Consider the following 26550-nt stretch of genomic DNA (forward strand, 5'->3'; position numbering starts at 1 on the left):
GGTTAAGCCGCTGCCTTCGGCTCAGGTCATGATCTCAGGGTCCTGGGCTCGAGTCCCGCATCGGGCTCTCTGCTCAGCAGGGAGCCTGCTTCCCTCTCTCTCTCTCTCTCTGCCTGCCTCTCCGTCTACTTGTGATCTCTCTCTGTCAAATAAATAAATAAAATCTTTAAAAAAAAATTCAGTGCTTTTCAATATTTTTAGTATAGTCACAAGATTGCGTAACTGTTGTAATAAGCACTAGGTCTTATAGAATACCAATGAAGCACAGATCTATACCCCGAAACAAACAATACATTCTACGGTAATTAACTGAATTAAAAAAAAAAAAAAGACTAAGCTAAAACTTCCAAAAAAAAAAAAAAATCGTATAACTGATATCATCATCTAGTTCCAGAACATTCGTCACCCCAAAGAGAAGCCCTGTAACCCTTGGCAGTCACTCCCCATTTCTCCCTTGCCTCAGTCCCTGCCAACCACTCATCTGTTTTCTATTTCTATGCATTTGCCTGTTCTGTACATTTAACACAAATGGAATTATACAAAATGTGGCCTTTTGCGCCTGGCTTCTTTCATTTGGCACATTTGCAAGGTTCTCTCCATTACTGCGTGAATCAGTATGTCGTGGTTTATTATGGCCGAGGCATGTTCTATTGTGTGGATCCACATCTGTCTCCCCATCCACCAACTGGTGGCCATCTGGATTGCTCCTTTGGGCTATTATGAATAATGCTGCTATGAGCATTCACATACGTGCTTTTGCGTGAATGTGTTTTCAGTTCTCTTCAGCATGTTCCCACGAGTGGAATTTCTGGGGTGTATGCTAACTCTGTGCTTAGCTCTTTGAGGAATGGCCAAAGTATTTCCAGGCGCACCATTCTGTCTTCCTGCCAGTAATACGAGAGTTCCAAATCCTCCACATCTTCACCAACATCTGTCATATTCCATTTTCTGGAAATCCCAGTGGTGTGCAGTGGTATCTCACTGTTTTTGTTTTTTTAAGATTTTATTTGGGGCAACGGGGTGGCTCAGTGGTTTAAGCCTCTGCTTTTGGCTCAGGTCATGATCTTGGGGTCCTGGGATGGAGTCCCATGTGGGGCTCTCTGCTCGGCAGGGAGCCTGCTTCCCCTCTCTCTCTGCCTACTTATGATCTCTCTCTCTAATAAATAAAAATCTTAAAAAAAGGGACGCCTGGGTGGCTCAGTTGGTTGAGTAGCTGCCTTCGGCTCAGGTCATGATCCCAGCGTCCTGGGATCGAGAACCGCATCGGGCTCCTTGCTCGTCAGGGAGCCTGCTTCTCCCTCTGCCTCTGCCTGCCATTCTGTCTGCCTGTGCTCGCTCTCTCTCCCTCTCTCTGACAAATAAATAAATAAATTCTTAAAAAAAAAAAATATTAAAAAAAAAAAGATCTTATTTATTTGTCAGAGAGAGAAGCAGGCTTCCCACTGAGCAGGGAGCCCAATGCAGGACTCAAGCCCAGGACCCTGGGATCATGACCTGAGCCGAAGGCAGACATTCAGCCGACTGAACCACCCAGGCGCCCCTCACTCTGGTTCTGATTTGCATTTTCCCAATAACAAATGATGCGAGCTATTTGGTCATTTGTGTATGTTCTTTGGAGAAACATTGATTCAACTCCTTCCTCCATTTGTATATAGGGCTATTTGTCTTTTTAGTGCTAAGCTGTCCAAGTTCTTTATATATTCTGGATATGAGACCCTTATTAGATGTATGACTTACAAATACCTTCTCCCATTCTATGATTGTCCTTTACTTTCTCAATAGTGACCTTCAGGGGGGCTCCTAGGTGGCTCAGTAGGTTAAAGCCTCTGTCTTCGGCTCAGGTCATGATCCCAGGGTCCTGGGATCGAGCCCTGCATCAGGCTCTCTGCTTAGCAGGGAGCCTGCTCCCCGCCCCCCAACCCCTCTGCCTGCCTCTCTGCCTACTTGTGATCGCGCTCTGTCAAATAAGTAAAAAAATCTTTTAAAAAAAAGTGACCTTTAAAACATAATTCTTTTTTTTTTTTTAAGATTTTATTTATTGTTTTTGACACTGTGTGTCCAAGCAGGGGGAGGGGCAGAGGGAGAGAAAGAATCTCAAGCAGACTTCACGCTAAGCAGGGAGCCTGACACGGGGCTCGATCTCATGACCATGAGATCATGACTGGAGCCAAAACCAAGAGCCAGATGTTCAACGGACTGAGCCACCCAGGCACCCCCAGAAAACTTTAATTCTGATGAAGTCCAATTTGCCAATTTCTTTCCTTTGCTTACTTGTGCTTTTGTTGGTATCTGTAGGGAGGAAAGACACTCCTGTGTCCCCTCCACTTGCAGTCCTCCAACACGACTTCACATCTGATAGCAGACGTATGGGTTTTCCACGCATTAAGCAATTCTGCAACACCAACTGGGTGTCCTACGATTTAACTTAATTGTGACACTATTTACCTGGAGTTAGTGTCAGATCTTACGGGTTCAGGGCTCAGTCACAAAAGACTCCATTACCCCGGGGCATGTAGGTGGCTCAGCCCATTTAGGGGGCTTGATTTCAGCTCAGGTCATGATCTTGGGGTCATGGGATCAAGCCCTGCGTCTGGCTCCACGCCGGGCTGCAGAGAGTGCTTGACAGTCTCTCTCTCTCTCTTCCTCCACTCCTCCCTTCACTTGTGCACACATGTGCACACTCTCTAATAAACACATAAATATTGTTTAAAATAGCAGATTTCACTCTTTCTGTAGTAAATTCAATGCCTGGGCTTCTCCAGAGATAGTTTCTAATAATTTTTTTTTTCCTTCCTGTGTATTCCTTCATTTGCCAGTCTCAAAAAGTTTTGTTAAACAACAGACATTTTAACAATATAACATGGTCAGTCTAGAAATCAGCTTCTCTCTCCTGCCCAGGGCGTGTTGTTGTTGCTGTTTAATGCTACCGTTTGTTATTTTTCTGAGTTACTAAACCTCTACTAGTCTCTGAGCCAATACTGCACGGTCTGTGTCCTTTGTTGTGTACAGCCACTGAAATCTGTACTTGGTCGGCTTAGTGGTCGGCTAGTTATTGGATAGGAATTTCTTTAAATACCTGGAACGAATAAATCTCTTTAGTTTTTGCTGAGGGGCTGTGTGTGTGTGTGTTGGGCATACCTTAGACACTCAACCAGGCAGTTTACAACTCTGCCTTAGCCCTCACTTACTGCTTGGCCAGAGCCCGAAGGTGAGCCAGAGAGAACTAAGAGCATTCCGAGGTCTTCCTTTCCTTTTTTTTTTTTTTTTTTTTAAAGATTTTATCTATCCATTTGACAGACAGAGATCACAAGTAGGCAGAGAGGCAGGCAGAGAGAGAGGAGGAAGCAGGCTCCCTGCGGAGCAGAGAGCCCGATTGGGGGCTAGATCCCAAGACCCTGAGATCATGACCCGAGCAGAAGGCAGAGGCTTAACCCTCTGAGCCACCCAGGCGCCCCCTGAGGTCTTTCTTTTTTTTTTTTTTTTTTTAAAGATTTTATTTATTTATTTGACAGAGATCACAAGCAGGCAGAGAGGCAGGCAGAGAGAGAGGAGGAAGCAGGCTCCCCGCTGAGCAGAGAGCCCGATGCGGGGCTCGATCCCAGGACCCTGAGATCATGACCTGAGCCGAAGGCAGCGGCTTAACCCACTGAGCCACCCAGGCGCCCCCCCTGAGGTCTTTCTTAAAAGCAAGTGTACTACCTGATGTACATGGCCTTCAGCTTTCAATATGGATGTCTCATTCTCAGCTTTTCTTTCTAAGCTTTTGAGTTAGTCTATTGTTTGCCGCAAGTGTTATCCATCACTTCAAGCAGACAAAAAAATTACCCGTAATTGTTTTTGACAACAACCCCCCGCTTCTCCGAGAGAGGCTTTTAGTACCGGGTTAACTTCAAGGTCAGGTCAAATAAAGAGAAATCTGTGGTGTGGAATCTTTCAGGGAACCACCAGACAGCTTACACAGACAATTCCTTCAGCATGAGGCTTTGAAAGAGCTCCAGCCCTGTTCTGGTCCTTCCACATGAGAAATAATGTGCTGTTTTCCAAGGTTACTACTGAGGAGATTGTGAGGGTAAGTTAAAACACCACAGGAGGGGCGCCCGGGTGGCTCAGTTGGTTACGTGTCGGACTCTTGGTTTCAGCTCAGGTCATGATCTCAGCGTTTGGAGATCAAGTCCCAAGTTGGGCTCAGTACCAAGCTGAGATTCTCTCTCTCTCTCTCCCCCTCCTCCTCCTCATGCTCTCTCTTTCAAATAAGTAAATCTTCAAGGGGGAAAAAAAACCACCAGATTCACCACTTTTACTAAGATCTAGCTGCTTTTCTTAAATATAGGCTCCTCAGATGGTTGCCAACCTTTGATTAATTTCTAGAGTTCCGGAAAAAAGTTGATTCTGAGCATTTGGGCCAGGTTTTTTAGTTGCTTTTATGGAAGAGAGATTTCCCAATGCGCTTGCCCCACTATTTTTGCTGATGTCATCCTGGACATCACAGCTGTTCACGTAAATGCGCTTCGCCGGAATCCAGCCTTGTCCATTCCCGCACCTACATCCCCCAGCGGCTCTCAGGCTAGGACAGCAGAAACAAGTACAGAAACCAGAGGGCCCACAAAGCCTAAAATGTGTACTTTACTCAGGAAAAGCGTGCCACCCCTCACGTATACCCTGTGCCATCGGTCCTGCTCCCTTCCTCTAGTTGCTCTTGCTCTGGTCAGAGCATTTCCAGGACCTTTGCACAGCTTCTTTTCTCAGCCTGAGCAGCTCTGCCTCCAGACCCTCCCCCAGTCAGCTCTGCATCATTCACCTTCATCATCACCTCCTTACAAAACCCCTTCTCTGGGGCGCCTGGGTGGCTCAGTGGGTTAAGCCGCTGCCTTCGGCTCAGGTCATGATCCCAGGTCCTGGGTTCGAGCCCCACATCGGGCTTTCTGCTCAGCAGGGAGCCTGCTTCCTCCTCTCTCTCTGCCTGCCTCTCTGCTTACTTGTGATTTCTCTCTGTCAAATAAATAAATAAAATCTTAAAAAAAAAAAAAAAAAAAAAAAAACAAAAAACCCCTTCTCTGCCCCCCTTTCTAAACCACTCCCAACCCCCCGCCATTACCCTATTTCATTTCCAGAGCTCTTGCTGAGCGAGAGGATCTCTATTTATCATCGTCCCTTTCTCTAGAACATATCCTCTGTGATGGCTGAGAAACTGTCTTGTTTGCAGCTACATCCCTGTGCCTAGAACAGTGCCTGGCACACAGCGATCAAATATTTAGCAAGTAAGTGAACAAACGAATGAGTCAGTCAAAGGGATGTAGCTTCATGCAGATACCACCTTCCTTCTACGACCACTTCTGTCTCCACTGCAGGCTCGGCCTCCTCTCTGGGGCCATCAAACAGGCATTCCTCAAAGCTCTGTCCTGGGCTCTCTGCTCTTCTCAGGCTCTATCCAGTCCTCGGGCAATCCCACCCACTTACCCTTGAAAACCTCCTTCTCTTCCCACTGGACTCGCAGGCTTATCAACTGCCAGCCCAGATCCCTCCTCTGAGCTCCGGGCCAACATACCCATCTGCCTTCTTGTCAGCTCCTTTTGTATCACTCCCAACACCTCGAAACCTACCTCCCTTAGCCTCAACGTTATGAGAACCCACCCCCTCAATAAAGACTCCCCTTAGTCAGAAGGCCCCTCCTTAGCAGTACTCCAAGGAAAGAAAAGATGGGGTAGACTAGATCCACCAAGATTCCTTCTGACATGGGCGCCTGGGTGGCTCAGTGGGTTAAGCCTCTGCCTTCAGCTCAGGTCATGACCCCAGGGTCCTGGGATCGAGCCCCGCATCGCATCGGGCTCTCTGCTCAGCAGGGAGCCTGCTTCCCCCTCTCTCTCTGCCTGCCTCTCTGCCTACTTGTGATCTCTCTCCCTCTGTCAAATAAATAAATAAAAATCTTAAAAAAAAAAGGTTTCTTCTGACAGCAGATGCTGTTATTATCTGACATGCTTCGCCCCATAGGATCTCCCAGGTTCATTTCACACCCGGCTCCGCTTTAGAGATAATAATCAAACCAAACCAAACCAAAACTCTAGCTCATCATGACCCTCTTCCCAACCTGATTTTCTCCTCGCGGTTTCTTGGGCACCACACCCACCATCCGACCATCAAGCTGAAACCTCGGGGTCATTCTTTAATGCCCAAAGCTCCTCAACACCATGGCCCATCGATATTGCCGCAAATTTTTCTCAGTTTGTCCATCACCGTCCATCTCCACAGCTACCAACCTGATGTAAGTTCCCAGATCTCTAGCTTGGACCAGCGAAAAGGCCTCCCTCCAGCCACCTCTCCAACCCCACTCCTCCCAGAGCAGCTGGAGGGATCTTTTCAGAACAGAAATCTGCCATATCACTCTCATGTCTGAACTCCTTGCTTAGCTTAGTGCTTAGTATGGATAAAGGCAAACTTCCTTACTCTGTACTTACACGGTATAGCAGAGCCCGCCTGACTGGCGCCGCCCACGCGCAGCTCCCCCGCTACAGCAGAGGAGCTCCTGACACTTGGTGAAGGCCAACCCCTTGCCCATGCACTGCTCTATCTCCTCCCCCTTTCCCAAAGACTCTGCCCCTGCCATTTCCCTCTCTCTGCACCATCCAACAGCACTCCCAATGCCAATGTTTCAGCCCAGCTTATCAATTCTATTTCTTGGAATGCTTCCCTCCTGTGGCTGCTCAGACACCCAGGCCCCTGACTGTCCTCAAGCCTCTGCAAATGCTACCTCCTTTGCGAGATCCTCCTTCTCTTCAAGACTTCTGAACGTCAGGATGCCCCACGGCTCAGTCCTTAGACCTCTTCTCTCTGTATACTTTCTCCATCAGAGAGCCCCTCCTACCCCCCCGTACCTCGAGTTCCAGCCTTCTCTGAACTCCACACCCTTCAAGTAAGCAATTCAAAACCAATTTCAGATCCTTCCACTTTCCCCTGCTGCCATCATGGTCCATGCCACCAGCATCTCACCTGAACTGCTACAACAGCCACCTAATGGGGGGCTCAGCCACCCTTGCCTCCCTATAGTCCCTTCCCCACAGAGTGGACAGAGGGGTCCTTTTGAAATAAAAGTTAGGTTACCCCATTCTCCTCATTTCATCTCATTCCAAGTGAAGAGCGGAATCCTCATAAACACTTTTATGTCCCTACAAAATCTGGTCTTCTACAAAACCCTCTACCCTATCACCCACCACTCTCCTCCTCCCTCGCTCCCCCTTAACTTCCTGCCATACTCTGAATACACCTGACATGACCTTTCTTCAGAGCCTCTGCCCCTGCTGCTTCCTCCCCGACCAGGGCTGGTTCGCTCTCCTCAAAGCCCTGCTCAAATGTCACGACCTCCAACGGGTCTTATACTTACTCTAGCTAAAGACAGACCCACACATACATCACTCTTTTCTCTCTACTCTATTTTCTTCTTCTAGCACTTACTACGGTCTTTGTGCATTCATTTATTGACTGTCTCCCCAACTAGGATACGGGCTGCAGGGAGGAGCTCGACCTAGCTGGTTCATTACTATATCCTCAATATGCAGAACAGCTCTTGGCAAAAAAAAAAAAAAAAAAAAGAGAGAGAGAGAAAGAAAAAAAAAAGAGGCATTCAATGAATACTTCTTGAATGGATGTAAGACCTTAAAGTATTTATAGATTTAGAACCCCTGATTCCAACACTCACTTTATAATTTTCTCCCTTTCTTAGGAAAAAGATAAAATAACAAGCCATCCTCATTAAGCAAGAGCTCAATGTCAAAACTATACAAATTCTAACACAGGGAAAATGCAATGCTTGCAAAATTCTGGTGGGAAATTTCGTAGCTCAGAGATTATGATGATTTCTTAAAAACGATTTATTTATTTTAGAGAGAAAGACCATGGTGGGGGAGGGGCAGAGGGAGAGGAAGAATGGGAGAGAGAAGCAGACTCCCCACTGAGCTTGGAGCCCCAACACCAGGCTCAATCTCCATCTTGTGACCCTGAGATCACAGCCTGAACCAAAATCAAGAGTCGGATTGTTAGCCAGCTGAGATGCCCAGGCCCCCTAGAAATTCCTTTTGGTGGATGCTATTAGCAAATAAAGGATGCCTACTCATTGAACCTGCTTCACATGGGACAAAAGAACAATGACCACACCCAGCATTGTGACAGTAGTAGGGTAAGAGATGTCAGAATGAACCTCACAAAGGTTCACCCAACATTCTCAGGGACCACAGACAGACCCTGAAGACCCGCCTCTAGGACTAAGTACACAGGGGTCCAAAATTATCATGAAAGTCTGAGTAGTGCATTTCACCAACATAAGAAGAGTAGTTACTGTGACTGATAGCTGAACATTGTCTAGCACTGTCCTAGACTGAGAATAAAGGGGGCAGGAAGGGGGAAAAAAAAAAAACCTTTACTTGATCTTTGTGTCCCTTAATGTCCTAAGTTTTCTGTTTCTTTGCTTGATTTAAAAGGGGGAAAAGGGGGCGCCCGGGTGGCTCAGTGGGTTAAGCCTCTGCCTTTGGCTCAGGTCATGATCTCAGGATCCTGGGATCGAGCCCGGCATTGGGATCTCTGCTCAGCAGGGAGCCTGCTTCCCCCCTCCCCCGCCCCGCTGCCTGCCTCTCTGCTCTGCTTGTGATGTCTCTCTCTGTGTCAAAAAAATAAATAAAATTTTTAAAAATAAAAGGGGCCAAAGGATAGAGGAAGGGAGAGAAAGAGAGACAAGCCCAGCCACAAGACAGACCTGTTCAAGAGAAGAAAGCTACCACTAGTAAGAGAAACAAACTCATCCTTAAACATCCTTAGTGTCAGGGACTCCAAGTGGTTCAGGTAACCCATGTCAGTCTAAAATTTCATTTTGTTTTTCCCCTCTTTGATCCTTAGAGCAACCCTCTGAGAGCAGCTATTACCTCTCTAGTCATTCGACCACCAAAGCTCTGAGAGAGAGATGAGAGAGGATTAATGTCAGGGAAAGACTAGAGTCTGCGTCTCCTCCCCCTGAATCCCCTGCTGGTTTCCCCAACACAGGACAACAGGTAAGCAGCGGGACTGTGTGTCCCAGCGGGAATCACCTGTGGCGGAGATGAACTTGTTGTAGTTCTCATAGACCAGGGTCTGCATGTCGCTGTCCAGAGCCCGGATCTGCCGCACCATGTCTGTCTCACTGTCCATCAGCTGGGCCAGGGGGCACTCTCTACGCAGCTGGAGGAAATCGGGGTGTTAGTGCTCAGGTCCGGGGACCCCCATGGCCCTCGGCTAACCCCTACCTGGTCGGCTTTCGGTGCAAGAAAACCCTCGTCCGACCCCTGTCAGGAATCCTAGACATGGGGCCTATCAGTGACATAGGTCAGGAGTTACTGGATTCGACCCTGTTTGGGGTTTGTCAGCCTATGAAATGCTCAGACCCAGCCAGGGCCCAGTCCAGAGCCCATCAGCGCCCGGGCCACGCCCCCTGCCGCGGGCCTACCAGAACACCAGCCTCGGACACCTCACACTCCACACCTCCTCAGGCCAGGGTAAGTCTGCCCATTCCCCCCTTACACTCCAGCTCTGCCCCCGCTTCCTCCCCGAGGGTCGTCTTGTTTTTAGGAGCCCCTGCGTCCCTCACCCCCGCAACAAAGTCGAAGTCGTGACCTGGGGGTGCAATGTATCAGGGGTTTGGTTCCCCCAACACACAAACACACACCTTGTCCAGGTACACTTCCGGGTCGAAGTGCGCCCCGTTGAGATCCGTCGGGTCCAGGGGGTCCGACCCTGGGGGGCGCCCCGCCGTCTCCCCCTCCGAGAGGCCGTAGTAAAGCTTCAGCATCCCGTGCGCCTTCCGCCGACGCTCCTGGGCTTCTGCCTCGGGCCCCTCCGGAGAGTCCCCAGGTCCAGACCCCGTGCCGGGCCCAGCGGCTGCCGCCGCCATCGCTCCAGCTGCAGCCCACGGGCGAGAGGCTGGGAAAAGGACCGGGAGGAAGCACTTCCGGGAGCCATAAAGTTCTTGTTGCAACGAGGCAGTCCTTCAGCTGAAACGTCCCCCTGCAACCCTGGGTCCTTCGAGACTAGCGTTCCCCCGTCCCTTTCCTCCGCGAGCGAAGAGGTTCCGGGAGAGCCCTAGGTTCCCCCCAGCTTCCCGAGCGGAAGGATTGACTGGAACTTGTGGGGTGCTTCCCTCCCAGAAAGAAAGCGAGTCGTGGCTCCCAGTCCCGCAGCCCCGCACGCAGAGGCCCCCGGAATACGTCCCTGGATGCCGCAGACGCAGCGCCGACCGTGGAGCCAGAGAGCGTGTGCCTGACATCCTGGCATTGGCTCGTTACCTGGGGGTCGGCTCAGTTTCCCCCATTCCTAATCCGGGGTGGCGGGGGGGCGACTTCACAGGAGTCTGCGAGAAGGCCGAGAGGGTTAGATGCCCGTACAGGGCGTGCGGTGCCTCTAGCTGCTAATGCTTCTTCTTCTTCTTCTTTTTTTTTTTTAAGTCCCCAAGCGCAACATAAGTGCTTAGAAGCCCAGTTCTTCAGATGTCAGGGACTGGTGGGCCATACTGAGTGAGGGGCTGATGGAGATGTTGAGGGTCATTTTCAGGCATCCAATTTCATCAAAATGCAGGTGTTCACCAAGGTGCAGCGCTCAGTCGGACAGGAACGAAGTTCAGATTGAAAAAGGATGAGTTTTAATAGAGAAAATGACTTTATCGAGGCGGTCCTTGAAACATTGCTTGTGATTGGCTGGCGGCGGGGGCGGGGGCGGGGACTGGGGTGGGGTGGCGGGGTGATGGAATGGTAACCACCTTGTTTAATCATTCTTTGGCAGGGGTCCCGCAGGCCAAACACATCCCACCACCTGTTTTCATTTGGCCTGTGAGCTAGGACTGGTGTGTTGCTTTTTTTGTTTGTTTTTAATGGTTAAAAAATATATAAATGACATTTCATGAGGTGAAAAATTTGTAACATTCATATAATCAGAGTAGATCTTTAAAGTTCTCATCAGGAGAAAAACAATTGTTAACTTGTAGGGTGACAGATGTTAACTAGACTTATGATCCTTTTAAAATACATACAAATATCAAATCGTTACATTGTACACTTGAAAATAATGTAATATGTCTATCTCAGTTTAAGACAATTTTCATAAAATATGAAAATCATGTGAAAGTATATGAATTATGGCAGTGTCTAATTTTATTTGAACAGTCAGGCCCCCTTGTTTACATATTTTCTATGCCTGGTTTTGCATTACAAAAGAGGTGTTGAGTAGTTGTGAGAGAGACTTTATGGGGGCTCCTGGGTAGCTCAGTTGTTAGGTTGAAGGTCAGGGTCCTGGGATGGAGCCCCTCATCAGGCTCCATGCTCAGCGGGAAGCCTGCTTCTCCCTCTCCCACTTCCCCTGCTTGTGTTCCCTCTCAAGCTGTGTCTCTGTCAAATAAATAAGTAAAATCTTAGAAAAGAGAGAGACCAACCAACCTTATGGGAACCAAAACCTAAATGATTTACTATCCGGTCCGTTACAGGAAAAGTTTGCTGACCCCTGCAATCTGTGTTCAGAAATGTTCCATTTATGTTCCAAAGGATGTTCAGAGGCTGTTTTAAAAAATACGGTGTCAGGGGCACCTGGGTGGCTCAGTGGGTTAAAGCCTTTGCCTTCGGCTCGGGTCGTGATCTCAGGGTCCTGAGATCAAGCCCCACGTCGGGCTCTCTGCTCAGCGGGGAGCCTGCTTCCTCCTCTCTCTCTGCCTACCTCTCTGCCTACTTGTAATCTGTCAAATAGATAGATAAAATCTTTAAAAAAAAAAAATACGGTATCAGAGGGCACCTGGGTGGCTCAGTGGGTTAAGCCTCTGCCTTAGGCCCAGGTCATGATCTCAGGGTCCTGGAATCAAGCCCCAAGATCTCTGCTCAGCGGGGAGCCTGCTTCCTCTCTCTCTCTGCCTGCCTCTCTGCCTACTTGTGATCTGTCAAATAAATGACTAAGACCCAAGAGTATAGCATGTCTAGCTGGTGCCATTCCTAGGGCCTTGTTTAGTTACTCATAGGAACGAACATTTGATGTTGCTATTTACCATTACATGTTCAGATGCTGATATTACAAGTAGGTATTGTCCAGGAGAAATACAAAACATTTATAACTGGTAGAAAAAATAACTTGAGGGGCAGCTGGGTGGCTCAGTTGGTTAAGTGTCTGCCTTTGACTCAGGTCATGACCCCGGGGTCCTGGGATCAAGCCCCACATCAGGCTCCCTGCTCAGCAGGAAGCCTAGTTCTCCCTCTCCCATTCCCCTGCTTGTGTCCCTATCTCATGGTCTCTGTCAAATAAATTCTTAAAAGAAAAAAAAAAAGGGGACCCAAAAGATGCCCACTCACCAAACTGTTCAGGGGATTACCTCTGTTAGGTAGGTAGGAGTGGTGGGAGGTCATTGCCTTTTCCTCTGTATGCTTGTGTGTTACCCAAATCTTTTACAAGAACATAGTCATACGCTACTTAAACTTTTAAATGGCGTTGAGCCAGAAGCCCTAATGTATGAAAGTTTATTTGTAGTCACATGAGACTAGAGGTGCAGTGATTTCAACAGTGGGCCAATGGCTGAGCATTGGGTGAGTCACCCCTACGTCAGAATGTGGGGTCTGAGGGACTGTGGTATTAATGACACTGGGAAGCAAGCAAGGAAATGGCAGGGCATTTTGGGTCTTGACTGTGAACCTAACTTCTGTGGTTGGCAGAGAGGAAGAAGGCCAGGGGTGGGGCAGAATTCAAGTACCCTTCTTCTACTCTAGTCCCTGGGAGTTTCATGTCCCTCCACACCATTTCTGCCCATTTTTCTGGATGATACTTGTGAGTTCTAGAGTTTTCCTCTCTTCCATGTACGGAGGAAATGTTTTCTTGTTGCTTGGAAGGGTCCCTACCCAGTCAGTCACAGCCTCGGGCAGAACTAGACCTTCATTTCAGTCCTCAGTGAGTCCCTCACTCATTGGCCAGGAGCGCCTGGGCTGACACTCCATCTCTGTACCTCGGATTTGGGTGCAAAATAAGATTTATGCCACCAGCCTCACCTGGGACTCTTGGAAAGGACGGGGCTGATGGCTGTGAAAGTGCTGAGTGCTGGAAGGTGACAGACGGTTAAGCTGGCTGGCATCAGGTCCTCGGACCTTTGAGGGAGGATGGAAAAGCCAGGTGCTCTCTGGGCCATGCCAAGGGAGGGAATTGGCGAAGGCGCCAGGACAGCTGCGGGCAAGCTCTTCTCTCTTCCCTTCGCCTCGCTCTTCCCCATTCGGGAATGGAGCAAAAACTTGAAGCCATGCGGCCCAGGCCTCCCCTCACCTGGGGGTGCCCTCCAGCTACACAATCAGAGCCTAGTTTAGACTTGCCATGGACCTAGGACATGCCCTCCCACATTCTGAGCCCTGGCTCTGTAGACATGTGCCCACAGTGCCCCCTGTGTGGAACCATCGAGGGGCTCAGTGAGCAGATGGGCACGAGCACGAAGCGTGCACGCAGGCAGGATGGTGAAGGAACGCCGTTCCTTCCTCAACGCTCCTGCCGGTCTGTACCGTCAGCCCTCCGTCTGACCTTCCGTAACCCGGAGCTCCCCCAGCAACCCGTGAACCACTCCCATACTGACTGGAATCAGCCTGTATTCTAGAATCTTGTCCCCCTCCTATGTCCTCGTGGTTCTAGCATCCCACCACAATTCCAGACCACGCACTCAGGACCCGGAAGGGTCAGCTGCTGCTCCCGAACGGGGCCGGCTTGCTCAGGTTCCGCTGTCGGGCTCGCGTCTATGCGGCCGCCACGATGCGGTGGGTGGACCGGCTAGCTGTGCTCTTCTTCCCACAAGGGATGGTGCTCACCGCCGCTGCCCTGATGATCTTCTTTATACACCTCGGCGTCCTTGCCAGCGACGTGCACAACTTCTACGTGACCCACCGCTACGACCGCATGAGCTTTCAATACACGGTGGTCCTGATGGTAGCCTGGGGCCAGGGCTCAAGGGCTGGTCGGGGGAGGCCCAGGGGCTGATGGAAGCCCCACTGTTGTCTCAGGGGCCACTCTCCCACTGGACGGGGCCTACAGTTCTCCCAGGTGATCAGCATCTGCTGGGCCGCCATGGGATCACTCTACGCTGAGATGACAGATGACAAGTTTCTTCGGTGCTTTGCCCTGACCATCCTGAGTGAGTGGGGGAGGGGGTCGCGCTGAAGGGGAGGGGGAGCTCTGGATCCCCAGACATGGCAGAGAGCGGGCAGGGAATGCTGATAGGGGCTCTCTCGTCTGCCCAGTCCTAAATGGAGTCATGTTCTTCAACCGCCTGTCCCTTGAGTTTCTGGCCATCCAGTACCGGCAGGAGAACCACTGAGGCCTGAGGACTGGCCTGAGAAGGGGGAAGGAAAAGGCGGCTTCGGTGTTTTAATAAAGTCTGTCATTTATTTCCACCTGTCATCTCCTTTGTGGGGAGGGTGGGGGGCTGGAGACTGAGGGTAAGCAGGTCAAGACAAACGTTTGCCCTGCAGGGGCCCCAGGCCCAGCCAGCAGCCACTCTCGTGGACTGGACTGGGCCTGGGATCTTAGTGTCTCAGGCTTGAAGAAGAGGAGCAGAAGGAAAGTCCCTAGACCGCCCTACCTCAGGCCCCCAGGTCCTAGGCTGGCCCGGCTCCCAGCGAGGGCTCAGGAGGGACCCACACGGATGTGAGGGTTCATGAGGGGGTCCAGGTTGGGATCGCTGTCAGCTGCGGCTCGGCCCAGGCGAGACATGAGCGCGAGGAGGGCCAGAAAGCCCAGCAGCCCCAGGAGCAGCAGCAGCCCTGCCCGCTGCAGCAGGGTCAGCGGCCGCTTACGAGACCCAGCCCGGCTCCTGGGGGGGACAAGGGGGAAGTCAGGTCAGGGGCCCCTCGGCCCGGAGAGGAACCCCAGACATGATGCCTGCCTTCTGGCCCCGGTGCCACTGTCCCCAAGCCTTGCTGCTTCCAGTGTGCAAGCTTATCCCCACGCCGGCTTGTTACGCAGCGACGGTGCAGCTCCAACCAGCGGAAGCAACCACCGTTCTGCAAACCAGAACGTGTCGGGCACATCACAGTCGCTAGGCTCAGGGGCTGTCAGAGCAGGAAGGGGCCTCAAAGAGCCCCACCTCAAGCCTCAGATACCTAGCAGGCGAGGAAAGAGCCCTACGGTGGACTAGACTCAAGACTCCCAGAGCTGAGCAGGGGCCTGAGTAGCCCAACACCAGGTACTGTGGTTACCCATCTACCCAAAAAGATGGAAGCCCATCTTATCTATCAACAATGATCATGCCTGGGGCCTCTGACTCTCACTTCCTCTCCTCCCCCTTTCTGGCAGCCGGGCCCACCTGACCCTGCGTACCTGAGCAGCTGGGCCAGCCAGCCCAGGGCAGGCCGGCGACGGTACTTGTCATCATCACAATCCCCGTGGAGGCCTGGTGAACGGTCATCATCCCGCGTGTCATACACCTTCCTCGGGGCTGAGGCTGCAGGGGCAGAGCCACCGGTATCCACGGGCTCAGTGAAATTGGCCGGCACCAGGGTGGGGAGTGGGGAGGGCAGGAAGTCCTTGCCCTCTCAGCCCAACAGAGCATCTCAGAATTGTGGGGAGGTAATGCTTTGTCAGAGAGAGGAGGGGGGCCCCCCGGGGTGGCCCATTCCCTTTCTATCCTCCCTTAGACCATACAATTCTCTGGCTCACCGTGAGTCAAGGGCTCAGGATTGCCCATGTGAATTACTGTGTGCTGCTCGGGCCGGCTCGGGGAAGCGGGGGGCCGGGGGACTTGGCTGTAGAACGATGGGGCAGCGGAAGCGCTGATTATCTCCTCCTGTTCAGCAGTACCATTGGCTGTGGCAAGAAGGGAGAGGTCAGCAGAGCAGGGGGGCAAGGGCCTCCAAAGGCAGTGCGGACCGCCACTTACCATTAAAGCTAGACCAGTCAGAGAAGTCAGAGGTGTTGAGGGGCTCGGGTTCCGGGCTCACCACCTCATCGATCTGCAGGAAGGAACCTGTATCACCAGCCGGCCCGGGGCTGTCCCTACCCACCCATCTGTCCCAGGTGGGACCCAGGGCAGATGCTTAGTCAGACAGACAGACAGACAGGTTCTCACCAGAGGAAGGCCCAGTCCTGCCCGGGCCCAGTTGACCGTGGCCAGCTTCTCTCTCAGTGCGGAAGCCACAGGGCCAGCCAGGTTGCTTGAGGGGAAGATGGGGCCATTGCAGGTGGGACACTGGTAGCCAGCAGGCGCTGTGTTTCGGGGTAGCTGGGCAGCACGTTCATTGAGGCAGGCCCAGTGGAAGAGGTCTTAGGGCCCATGAAACAGGGGAAGAGAGGCATGAGGAAGAAGACACTTAGGACATCTAGCCCAGCAACAGCCCCTAGCCTGCTACATGGACGTATGCACACCCACACACATAAGCCCACAGCCTTCTCCTTCCTGTCCTCGCTCAGGTCCGTTTCAATAATGTTCCCTAAGCATGTGGCCTTCTTGGCCACCATTACTTGACCCAGTCAACCAAATGCTAGCAAGATCCCCAGCGCAATAGAAGGGAGAAGCCCACTAGGGTGTGAAGAAGACGTCAGCGACCCTTAAAGTGAGTCCTCTCTGAACACACACTCATCAGAAGCTCCTTAGGCTAACACCTAATCAAGAACAGTTTCAGAAAAAGTTCCTAGACAAACAGAGGCACACGTATGCCCACGAGCGCATACATACACATGCTTGTACACCTACAATCAAACACAAGTACCATCCCCTGCATCTATACTTGGGGGCACACTGATTCCCACACGTACATGCCTATACATTCACGTTTGCTGAAAACTCAAGCACTGTCACCCACACATTCTCCTGCAACCTCCCAACACACTTGTGTTCATACGTGCACATGCATTTCCCCATTCATTCATTCGCAGGTATGAAGACACTACCACACGTAAAGTCATAACACATTAAATTCATGTGCATATGCCCACACACACATCACACTGAGAAACACACATATGGAGCTCTTTTGCACTAGCTCCTTCAAAAAGTGGAGTTAAGCTTCTTACACCAGCGTCAGGTCAAGGTCATGGAACATGTGAGTGCCAACTTCTTTTGGCTGAATGTACTGTGAGAAACTCCCTTCCTGTTTAATTGGAATGAACAGCAGATCCCAAATGTCCAAAAGCCTCCTGCCTTCAGCTCCCTGCTGGTCCAGCCAGCTACTGCTTACAGCCAAAATGATACCCACAAGTTGGACTGGCTCTCACTCAACCCTCAAAATGGGAAAGAAATAAATTAAGAGCTTTAATTTTTAGGGAAAAACACAGGAGGCCTAGAAAGGGAAAATGACTTGCATGAGCTCACACAGCAGGTAAATAACATAGGACTAGAATTTGGGGCTCCAGCCTCCCAAGCCTGGGAAGATCTCATTGCCCTGCTGCTTAGAGAGGACCCAGAAACTGGTCACCAAGCTGGGCAGGCCTCACCATAACAGACAAGGCGGGTCGTCTCCCGGTTGGCGAGGGGTATGTTGCACAGACGGCAATTCGGATTGTAGTCACTATCTTGGAGCCACTGCAGATAGGACTGGACGATGCACTGGAGTGGGAGAGAGAGGTCACAACGGGGGCCCATCTCCTCAAGGCCCAGCTGCTTGTCTCTCATCACAGAGGAGAATCATCCTTTCGTTTGTTCCATCAGTAAACATTTATTGAGCACACACTGTGCCAGAGTCTGTCTTAAGGGCTGGAGATAGAGCCGAGCACAAAAGATACCAAGTTCCTGCCCTCCTAGAGCTTCATGCCAACCCCTGGCCCTTCACGGAGTTGGAGAAAACCAATCCTGCCTGCCCACCCACTGCCCTGCTCAGCCCCTCCCCTGAAGGCCCCACCTTGGCGTGATTGGCTACCAGGCAGTGCTCGCAGACGTTGACCCGGTGTTCGAAGCAAAACAGATTGGTCACCTTCCTCTTGGGGCACTTGCAAAGTCCCATATTCGACCCTGAGAAAGGGGTCTGAGTTGACAAAGAGCCAGGTTCCGATGTCCGCCACGACGAACTCACAAGCCCAGATCGTTTCCACTCTTAACTCCCCTAAACATCTCTCATAATCGCCCCAACCCCCAGTTCCTGCCTACTGCCCCTCTACATTCCGGGCCACGCCCCCCGAACGAATCCCGCCTGCGGTGACCCCCCCTCATTCTTCCTGGCTCCCGCCCCCGGCCAGGTCCCTCCACCAGCGAGCCTCTGATACCACCAGCCCCGCCCCCTCCCAACTCCGCCCCCCCCTTCAACACAGGTTTCTCCCCCCCCCCCCCCCCCCCCGCCCCGTGTTTACCGATTGACCTCCGCTCCGGTGCCGATGGGCGCGAGCGCTGGCCCGAGGCGCGGAAGGAGAGACACCGCGTCCAGCCGACCACCCGCTCTGCGCGCTCTACCTCGGGCCGCTCCGATTATCCCTCCGCTGCCACGTCTCTTCCGGGTGCGGCGCGCGCTGATGACGCCAGCGTATCGCTGGCCCCGCCCCTGCCGACGCTAGACGTGAAGCCCGAGGAGCGGTGAGAGGAATACAGCGGCCCGCCCGCCTTACGTCACTTCCGCTTCCTCCAGGCAGGGCGGGTAATTCGAACGTTTAGGTCTCCGTCGACCCTCCGGGTTGGCGCGAGCCCCGGCGGTGGAGACGGCGGCGAGGGTTGAGACCAAGGCTAACATGTCCGAGAGGCGAACGCGGTCCGGAGGAGCCGCCCAGCGCTCCGGTGAGCGGAAGGCGCGCGGGAGCGTGGGGCCGAGCCGTTTGAGGGACGGAGTCCCGCGAGGAGTCCCTCCCCACACCGCTCTAGGAGGCTCACTCCCCGGGAAGCAGCTTGTTTGGGAACCGTCTCTCGCTCACTCCTGATCCTGTTCTCCAGACTCTGAGGCCTAGAGTCTTCCCCTACCTCCTAACTTTTTTTCCCTTCCCAGGCCCGGGGGCCCCGTCTCCTACTCAGTCTCTGCGGAGGTCCCAGCGGAAATCAGGCCCTGATCTCCAGAGCACCCTCCCTGAAATCTGGCCCAAGGTGAGCCCCTGCTTCCTCGTTTCTGCCCCGGAGGCCGCTGGGCTGATGTGGAACTCATACTCACTCCTCTTTTCTAGGCACCCCATGCGGCTCCAGGCAGAAAGCCCATCGTTTTAAAGAAGATCGTAGCGCATTCTGTAGAGGTGAGGACTGAGAGAAGGGTTGTGGGTTGGGAGCCAAAATTGGGGTTGGCTATGTTATCAGTTATTACTTTCTCCACAGGTGCCGCCTGTCCACACACCTCGAAGGAGCCCAAGGGTGAGTTCATTTTTATCTGCTTAGTGGAACGGAATCCAGGGCACCCTAGAGATGGGGCAGGACATACTGGCTTGCTCACATCTGCCTAGGGAGCAGTTTTGAGGTACAGATCTTCCTCCAGAGATTATGCTGAATGACATAAGTCAAGCAGAGAAAGTCAATTATCATATGGTTTCACTCATTTATGGAACATAAGAAATAGCACAGACGACACTGGGAGAAGGAAGGGGAAATGAAGAGAGGGGTTCAGAGGGGGAGATCATCCATGAGAGACTGTGGACTCCGAGAAGCAAACTGAGGGGAAGGGGGTGAGGGGATGGGTTAGCCCGGTGATGGGTATTAAGGAGGGCACCTGTGGCATGGAGCACTGGGTGTCAGTTGCAAACAGTAAATCATGGAACACAACATCGGATACTAATGATGTACTGTATGGTGACTAACATTTAAAAAAAAAAAAAAAAAGCTCTTTCTCCAGTTAGGACTGGAGTTACATCCTGGTAAACCTATCCTAAGTTGAAACTATTACAAAACAAAAATCCCTTTAATACGCCGAATCTATCAAACATCTTAATTTGGCTTAGCATGCCTTTGATGTGTTCAGAACACCAAGGTTCGCGTGCAGATGGGCAAGTTATCTAATACAAAGTCCGTTCATAACGAAGAGTTGAATATCTTTTATTTTCTTGAATACTGTACTGAAAGCGAGCAATGGAATGGGTATAAATTTATCAGTTGTTTACCCACGTGATAGCGTGGCTGACCGGGAGCCACAGCTTCCTGCCATTGCCAGCATCACAAGAGAGGATTTTACCACGTATCACCAGCCTGGGAAAAGACCAAAATTCGAAGTATGATTTCTAGTGAATGCCTATCAGTTTTGCTCCACTCTAACATTGAAAAACTTCTTAAGTGAAACCGTCACTGGGTCGGGAAGCATCTGTATTTTGAAACAGTTTGCCTCTGGAGACTCACATGCATTGCCAGTCTTGCTCACTTCCTTGCGGATTTCATACGTTTAGGTCTCGATGTCCTGATGTTCCCCCACTGTTTTCCTATGAGAGCTGACTTCTGTCTAGTCCTGTCTCCTCAATTTGTGAGAACAGGTTGTTGTAAGATACGTGTACAGCATTTTTACTGTTTTAGCAGAAGTAATTAAGCATGTTTTGTGAATAGAAAACATGTGCCTGAAAATATAAGTGAGAAATGCTAGCTACCTTTTAGGGGTGGGGGAAAAGGTGAACAAGTGATAACAACCGCATGCCAAGGACTGCAGTAAGAAAAGTACTAGATGCTACGAAGGCACGTAACCCAGACCAGCTAGCCCTGGGGCTAGGTAGTCACTAAGGTATGCTTGAGTGTTTCGGAAGAAAAGATCTCTCTGGGGTCTGGGTGGAGACAGAGGTGGAAATAGCCTGCCAGGGACCGCAAGACCAGGTAGGAAGGCTTGCCAGGAATCCTGCAGCGAGATGGCGGAGGCCTGAAGTAAGGTGAGGGCAGAGTGGTGCTCTGTCCCTCCTCTCATCACATGACCTTCCCATCACACAGTACTGTGCTGAAAGGACACCTTCCAGAAGGCTTCCCTTTCCACTTGTGCCCCGTCACACACACCACTTGTGTCTTATTTCTCCATGTAGTTCTCCTTAGGCCTTCTCCACATCTGAATGTCTGTGTGTTGTCCCACGGGCAGCGACTTGTGCCTCCCTTGTAGTCACTCATTCTTATGGGTCAAACGATAGATTGATGAGATGGAGCAAGAGAAGCAACAAGAACTTGTGCGAGCGCTTACTGTCGGAGATGAGGAAGGGGTCGTCAGGGCTAACCCCCATTTTGGGCAGCATCCCTTTTACTCAGACTCGTTACTAAGACTCCGATTGCCTGTGCTTGTAGCCAGGAAGAGTCTCTCTCAATAATCAACGCTATTCCTTCTGTTAGACCCCAAGGGTGACCGCATTTGTCCTGTTTCCTACCATGTCTTGGCTGCCAGAAAGCTCAGTGCTGCATTTGGGGTCCATTAATGTATCAAACACCTGTTCCACGCAGGGCTCTGCGGAAGGTGCTGGCCGGAGGCCGGGTCCAACGGACTGATGAAGACCCCTGCTCCCAGGAAGTTCGTGTTCTCGTTGGGGTGATAGGTGACCGGTGTATAAGAGAGGTTGTTGGGCCAGGAGTAAAGAGCAGGAGTAGCGGGGCTGGTCCCTATTCTGTGGTAAGAAATGGCTTCTCTGAGGAAGCAGTATTTGAGCCAAGAGTGGAATTTTAAGGAGCAAACACGTGAACCTCTTTTTTGTTTGTTTGGTTTTTTTTGTTTATGATTCTATTTATTGATTTGACTGAGGGAGACACAACAAGAGAGGGAACACAAGCAGGGAGAGCGGAAGAGGGAGAAGCAGGCTTCTGGCCCAAGGCAGGGCTCGATCCCAGGACCCTGGAATCATGACCTGAGCCAAAGGCAGACGCTTAACGACTGAGCCACCCAGGCACCCTTATGAGATTAATAAGCATATGAGATTAGGCTTTTTCCCGTTCGTAACCTTGCCGTGGCTCCCTGGGTCTCAGAGCAAGGGTTTCCATGGCCCTCCCCTTCCAACGTCCTACAGACGGCCCTCTAGTGGCCCCCATCACCTCGAACCCCATCTTCAGTTCCTCTCCTCACTTCTCTCTCTCAGCCACCCTGGCCTTGTTCCTTTACCTTTCCCTGTGCACCTGTACCTCAGGACTTTGGCACCTCTGTTCCCTCTGTCTACAATACTTGGCCTCCATGTGACTCACTCCCTCACCTCCCTGAAGTTCTAGCTCACACGGCTCCCCAGTGGGGCCTACATTGACCTTGACCTACTTAAAATCCCAACTCATCCCCAGTGCTATCCTGTTCTGTTTTTCTTTTTTTTTTTTTTTAAGATTTTGTTTGTTTATTTGACAGAGAGATCACAAGGTAGGCAGAGAGGAGGCAGAGAGAGAGGAGGAAGCAGGCTCCCTGCTGAGCAGAGAGCCCGATGTGGGGCTCCATCCCAGGACCCTGGGATCACGACCTGAGCTGAAGGCAGAGGCTTTAACCCACTGAGCCACCCAGGCGCCCCTCCTGTTCTGTTTTTTTCCAAAGCACTTAATACTTCTAACATGCTGCATGACTTTTACCTGTTCATTACCCGTTTTGCCCCCGCCAGAATGGAAGCTCCATGGAGACAGGGCTTTCTCTGTTTTATTCCTGGCCATTCTCCCAGTGCCGAGAAAGTACCCGGAACTGGGCAGGTGACCGGGAGGTACTCGTTGACCAGATGGATGTATTAGGAAAGCCATTGCTAGCTGTGTGACACATGGACCAGAGGGTCCAGCTCTGGAAGCAGGCAGAGGTGTCAGGAGCTTGTCGAACTGGTCTAGATGACGTGATGGGGGCTTTGGTCAGTAGGGGTGGCTAATTCTGGTTGTTTTTTGTTGGGAGGCAGAGCTGGTAACATCTGGTGGTGAGAAGTCTTGCATTACCAAAGTGGACTCAGAAGTGAGGACAGATTCTTCTTTTCTTCCCGTCCCCAAATCTGTCTCAAGGTCCGACTTGGTGCCTGACCTGTCTTCTGTTTTCCTTTTGAAAATGTCCTATGGGTTTTTTCACCCTGAATCTCCTCAGACCTTTCTGGAAGTAAGTATTACAGCTAACTAACAAGGAGGTGTTCTCTCTTCTGGCCCGGTGCAGATTGCTTTTTTCTTGGAGAAGGAAAACAACCCTCCCAGCAAGGAGCCTGCAAAGGAGGACCACTTCAAGGCATGTGGAATTCCTGTCACGCCCACCACCACCCCAGTGCTCTGCCCCCTGAATGCTGAGTCCAGCTCCAGGGAAGGAGAGCTGGATGCCAGAGACTTGGAAATGTCTAAGAAGGTCAGGCGATCCTACAGCCGCCTGGAGACCTTCGGCTCCGCCTCTACCTCCACCCCAGGCCGCCGGTCTTGCTTTGGTTTCGAGGGGCTGCTGGGGTCAGAAGACCTGGCCCAGGTCTCGCCTGTGGTGTGTTCCAAGTTAACCGAAGCCCCCAGGGTCCCTGTGAAGCCCTGGGCCCCAGATACGACTCTGCCCGGAATCTCGCCGCCGGCCGTGAAGGAGAAACGCAAGAAGAGAAAGGTGCCTGAGGTTCTGGTGAGTGAGGGCCAGGGCTTTCCCCCACTGTTGCCCCAGATGTGCCCGGAGGCCACCAGGACTTGGGCCAGCCTGGGGCTCAGTGCCTGCAGGGTCTGGGTACGTGTGCTCTGGCCAGCACCCCCCCCCTTTCCCCGTCCTCCTCACCTGCCCCTTTTTCTCTCCCCCTAGAAATCGGAGCTGGATGAATGGGCCGCGGCCATGAACGCGGAGTTTGAAGCTGCTGAGCAGTTTGATCTCCTGGTTGAATGAGATGTCGGGGAGTCCCTGGCCATCCTCTCCCCTCCCCTGTACATAGCTCCTCCCTGTGGAGAAGACACTTGGGGTCCCCTCCTCTGGCCTTGTTCCATGTACATAAGCGGCTACTATGCGAGGCCTGTGTTCCTCAGGGGGCTGGGGCGGTGACAACAGCCGTCTCAGGAAATGGGGCTCGCTGGGCCTGGCCACGCTCTGCTGTCCTGTGTCTGGTCTGACCCCCCTGCAGCCTCCCCCTGCCTCCCAGTGGAGTCTTGCCGTTTTACAGCTGGGCCGCACACTAGGGAGTAGGAGCTGTTGGCTCAGCCGGAGGAGGGGAAAGGGCCGGGACTGCAGGTGAGCGGGGACCAGGGCTGTGGTTGGGAAACGCAGCTGCTCTGCGCCAGCCCAGAGGCCCGGTGGCCTGGTTCCCAGCCACAAGCCCATCTACATAAAGAGGCTCTCAGATTCTGTAGATGGTCCAGGAGAGAATTCATGGGTTGGGAAGAGTTTAACCTGTGAGAAGAAGACACTGGGCACTGTAGAATTTTACATTTTGAAGGAGGTGGGGAAGCCTTGGTTGGGTCTCAGACCAGAAATATTTGCTCAGAGATGCTGTGTTTAATCGCTCTGCCCTGCTGCTGACATGTTCGGTTAAATGCCAGGCGGGAGGAACACAGGCTGCTTGGGGTAAAGACGGTGCGTTTCCCGGTGTGGCCGTCAGGTCCCAGAAACTGAGGCCCAGGCCTCTGGACCAGACACCTGCACAGGGCCAGGAAAGGGGTGGTGGCGGGAGGTGTGCCCCACTTGTCACACACACCTATTACAAAACAAAGTGCACAGAGGCTCCTGCCCCTTAGAGGGGAAAACAGGGTTGTTTGCTCCTCCCCCTTGTGCTAGACCTGCTAGCTTTGCAGTTACGGCTCGCTGGTGCATGTTTAGACATTTCCAGGGTCATGGCAGTAGAGGCTGAGAGGAGCGTGTCAGGGCTGGTGGGGAGAATATCGGGGAGGATGCACTCATGCTTGGTTAGGGGACCTGAGACTCCAGGCCACACCTGGAGGGTGCTGACAAAAGCCCTTGCAGGGCCTGGGAGCCCTGGGCTACTTGTTCAACACTTTGTGATTTGCCAGACCTCCCTGCCCCAAGCAAGCCCCACTGCCAGGGCAGCCCAGATGCCCCTGAGCTGGACAGCTAAAGAATTCTTGTCCTCCCTGGCTGGTGGGGCAGAGCTCCTGGGAAGTGTCTTAGTCCTGCAGAGTAAGGACTCACCAGGTGGTGTGGAGTTGATGTCATCATGGCAAATTGTCTCTGTCCCTGAGCAATTAAGACTGGGGGGTGTAGGGAAAAACTGTGTTGCTGTTGTTGTTTGAATAAAAAAAAAAACCCTGATTAAAAAGTTTCTGCCTATTTGAGACTGTTTTATGGAGGCAGAGGCGAAGGTGGGAGGTACAGGAAGTCAACCCTTCTTTGGGCTGTGTCAACCAGGGTTGTCCCCTTGTACGGGAGATCGCCAGCCTGGCCCCCAGTAGCCCCGTGATCACTGCTTGGCCTTCACATCGGGTTTTTTCCGTGCAGTCCCAGCTGCTCCTCCAAGGTAGGGCTGCTTGCAAAGGAGGCCTCCAGGGAGCCCCAGCCCCTCCTGTCCCTGGAGGAAAGCCGCTGGTCCTGGGGCGGGGCTGCTGAGAGCCTCACTCTGCCTGGAGACCCCAACCCCACAAGGTCTAGCCCTCTTCCCCTGCAAGCCAGCTCCTCCCCCTGGCCCAGCCCTGGGTGCTCTACAGCGCTAGGCACCCGGAGCCTCCCGGGGAGCTAGTCAGAGATCTAGGTTCCTGGGAATTCTCCCCCTCGGCCCAAGGAGGGGCTCAAGGAGGCCCAGAGACGAATGTGCAGCTTGCGGCAGGTGCCACAAACTAGCATCCCTGCCACCATGTTACTCTCGTCCTTGCCTCCTAGTCCTTAGAACAGATTAAGTTCTTGAAAGCTTCAAATTCTCCCTACAGCCTCCCCAACCCCCGCTTCTACCCCCGGCTCCCAGGAGAGCAGTCCTCTCCTCTCAAGACCAATTTCCCACTTTGTCTTTTGATTCAGTTCTCATCTCTCGGACCTTGCTCAGTCCCGAACAGTCTTCTGTTCATTATGGTAAAAACAACCACCAAAAAGTCGACCAGCGTCTGTTTTTAACTACTACCATTATTCCTTTTAGGGCTAAGCTGTTTGAAAGAATGTTCGGTGGCTCTCTGCTTCTGTCCCACTTACTGTGAGTGCCATCACCACCCTGTTCCCTTCTCCGGCAGAAGCAACCAGCAACCCCATGATGACCCAAGTGACAGGCTCCGGTCTCCACCACACTCTGCCTGGCTGAGAACACCCCTTTCGCCCCTTTCAGTGCCATGGCACTGCTGGGCCCTCTATCTTGACTTCCCCTAAAATTTCAGGGCACCCAGGTTCAATCCGGGGCCCTCTTTCCAGCCTGCTGGCTCTCCAGATGAGGACAGGCTCTCTGGGATGCCTTCCTGTTCATTCATGGCCAGTCTTGATCTCCATCCCATACCTTCTTCCCGAGCTCTGACCCAGAATCTAAAACTACCCTTTGAATCAGAAGTCCTCTCAAACTCAGATCATCCACGAGCTCTCCTCTTCCTGTGCTCCCTATGACTTCCGCATTCCCCCAGCAGACCTCGCCATACAAGCCAGGAGCCCGGGGATCGTGGGCAGCCCTACCCTCTCCCTCACTCCGTCCTGTCAGTTCTAACTTCAATATCTATCTCCCCCGTAGCCACTGGACAGCACCGGCTTCCTAGCAGATCTCTCCTTTTAACCTCTCCCCTCTCCAAACTGTCTATACGGCAGCCAGACTGCGTCTCCTAGAAGACAAAATGTGATCCCGCTTCTCCCGCTTAAAATCCTTCGATACCATTCC

The 26550-nt window shown here is 52.1% G+C and overlaps 4 protein-coding genes across 5 annotated transcripts in view; 2 read left to right on the top strand and 2 right to left on the bottom strand.

Moving 5' to 3' along the window:
• The window catches only part of LOC111150217 (VPS51, GARP complex subunit), an 18895-nt gene extending 8438 nt beyond the window's left edge, over positions 1 to 10457 (bottom strand). Inside the window, exons 1-2 of the mRNA XM_022507638.1 lie at positions 9683 to 10457; positions 9069 to 9198 (exon numbers count right to left, since the gene is read on the bottom strand). Coding sequence (XP_022363346.1) covers positions 9069 to 9198; positions 9683 to 9907 — 355 coding nt within the window. The 5' untranslated portion in view covers positions 9908 to 10457. The remainder of the gene's footprint in view (positions 1 to 9068; positions 9199 to 9682) is intronic.
• A 2025-nt stretch (positions 10458 to 12482) lies between these two features.
• On the top strand, positions 12483 to 14340 carry LOC111150227 (transmembrane protein 262). Its single transcript, XM_022507650.1, has 3 exons — positions 12483 to 13941; positions 14047 to 14146; positions 14253 to 14340. The coding sequence occupies exons 1-3, from the start codon at positions 13768 to 13770 to the stop codon at positions 14327 to 14329; spliced, it is 351 nt and encodes a 116-aa protein (XP_022363358.1). The 5' UTR covers positions 12483 to 13767; the 3' UTR covers positions 14330 to 14340.
• On the bottom strand, positions 14279 to 18433 carry LOC111150226 (zinc finger protein like 1). 2 transcript variants are annotated; one of them, XM_022507649.1, is made up of 9 exons: positions 18292 to 18433; positions 17847 to 17956; positions 17443 to 17554; positions 16079 to 16272; positions 15890 to 15962; positions 15670 to 15816; positions 15331 to 15454; positions 14594 to 14824; positions 14279 to 14344 (listed from the first exon to the last, which is right to left on the bottom strand). In XM_022507649.1, exons 2-8 carry the CDS (start codon positions 17946 to 17948, stop codon positions 14638 to 14640), a joined length of 939 nt encoding a protein of 312 aa, XP_022363357.1. In that variant the 5' UTR covers positions 17949 to 17956; positions 18292 to 18433; the 3' UTR covers positions 14279 to 14344; positions 14594 to 14637. The 2 variants fall into 2 exon arrangements, with proteins under 2 accessions (XP_022363357.1, XP_022363356.1); XM_022507648.1 differs by lacking the exon at positions 14279 to 14344 and having other exon boundaries at positions 14375 to 14824.
• A 126-nt stretch (positions 18434 to 18559) lies between these two features.
• LOC111149733 (cell division cycle associated 5) lies at positions 18560 to 25009 on the top strand. Its single transcript, XM_022506976.1, has 6 exons — positions 18560 to 18709; positions 18915 to 19009; positions 19087 to 19152; positions 19232 to 19267; positions 22956 to 23393; positions 23565 to 25009. Exons 1-6 carry the CDS (start codon positions 18664 to 18666, stop codon positions 23643 to 23645), a joined length of 762 nt encoding a protein of 253 aa, XP_022362684.1. The 5' UTR covers positions 18560 to 18663; the 3' UTR covers positions 23646 to 25009.
• The last annotated feature ends 1541 nt before the right edge of the window (positions 25010 to 26550 follow it).

Source organism: Enhydra lutris, unplaced genomic scaffold, assembly GCF_002288905.1.
Source record: "Enhydra lutris kenyoni isolate GAN:26980312 unplaced genomic scaffold, ASM228890v2 scaffoldscaffold22, whole genome shotgun sequence".
Classification (NCBI taxonomy): domain Eukaryota; kingdom Metazoa; phylum Chordata; class Mammalia; order Carnivora; family Mustelidae; genus Enhydra; species Enhydra lutris.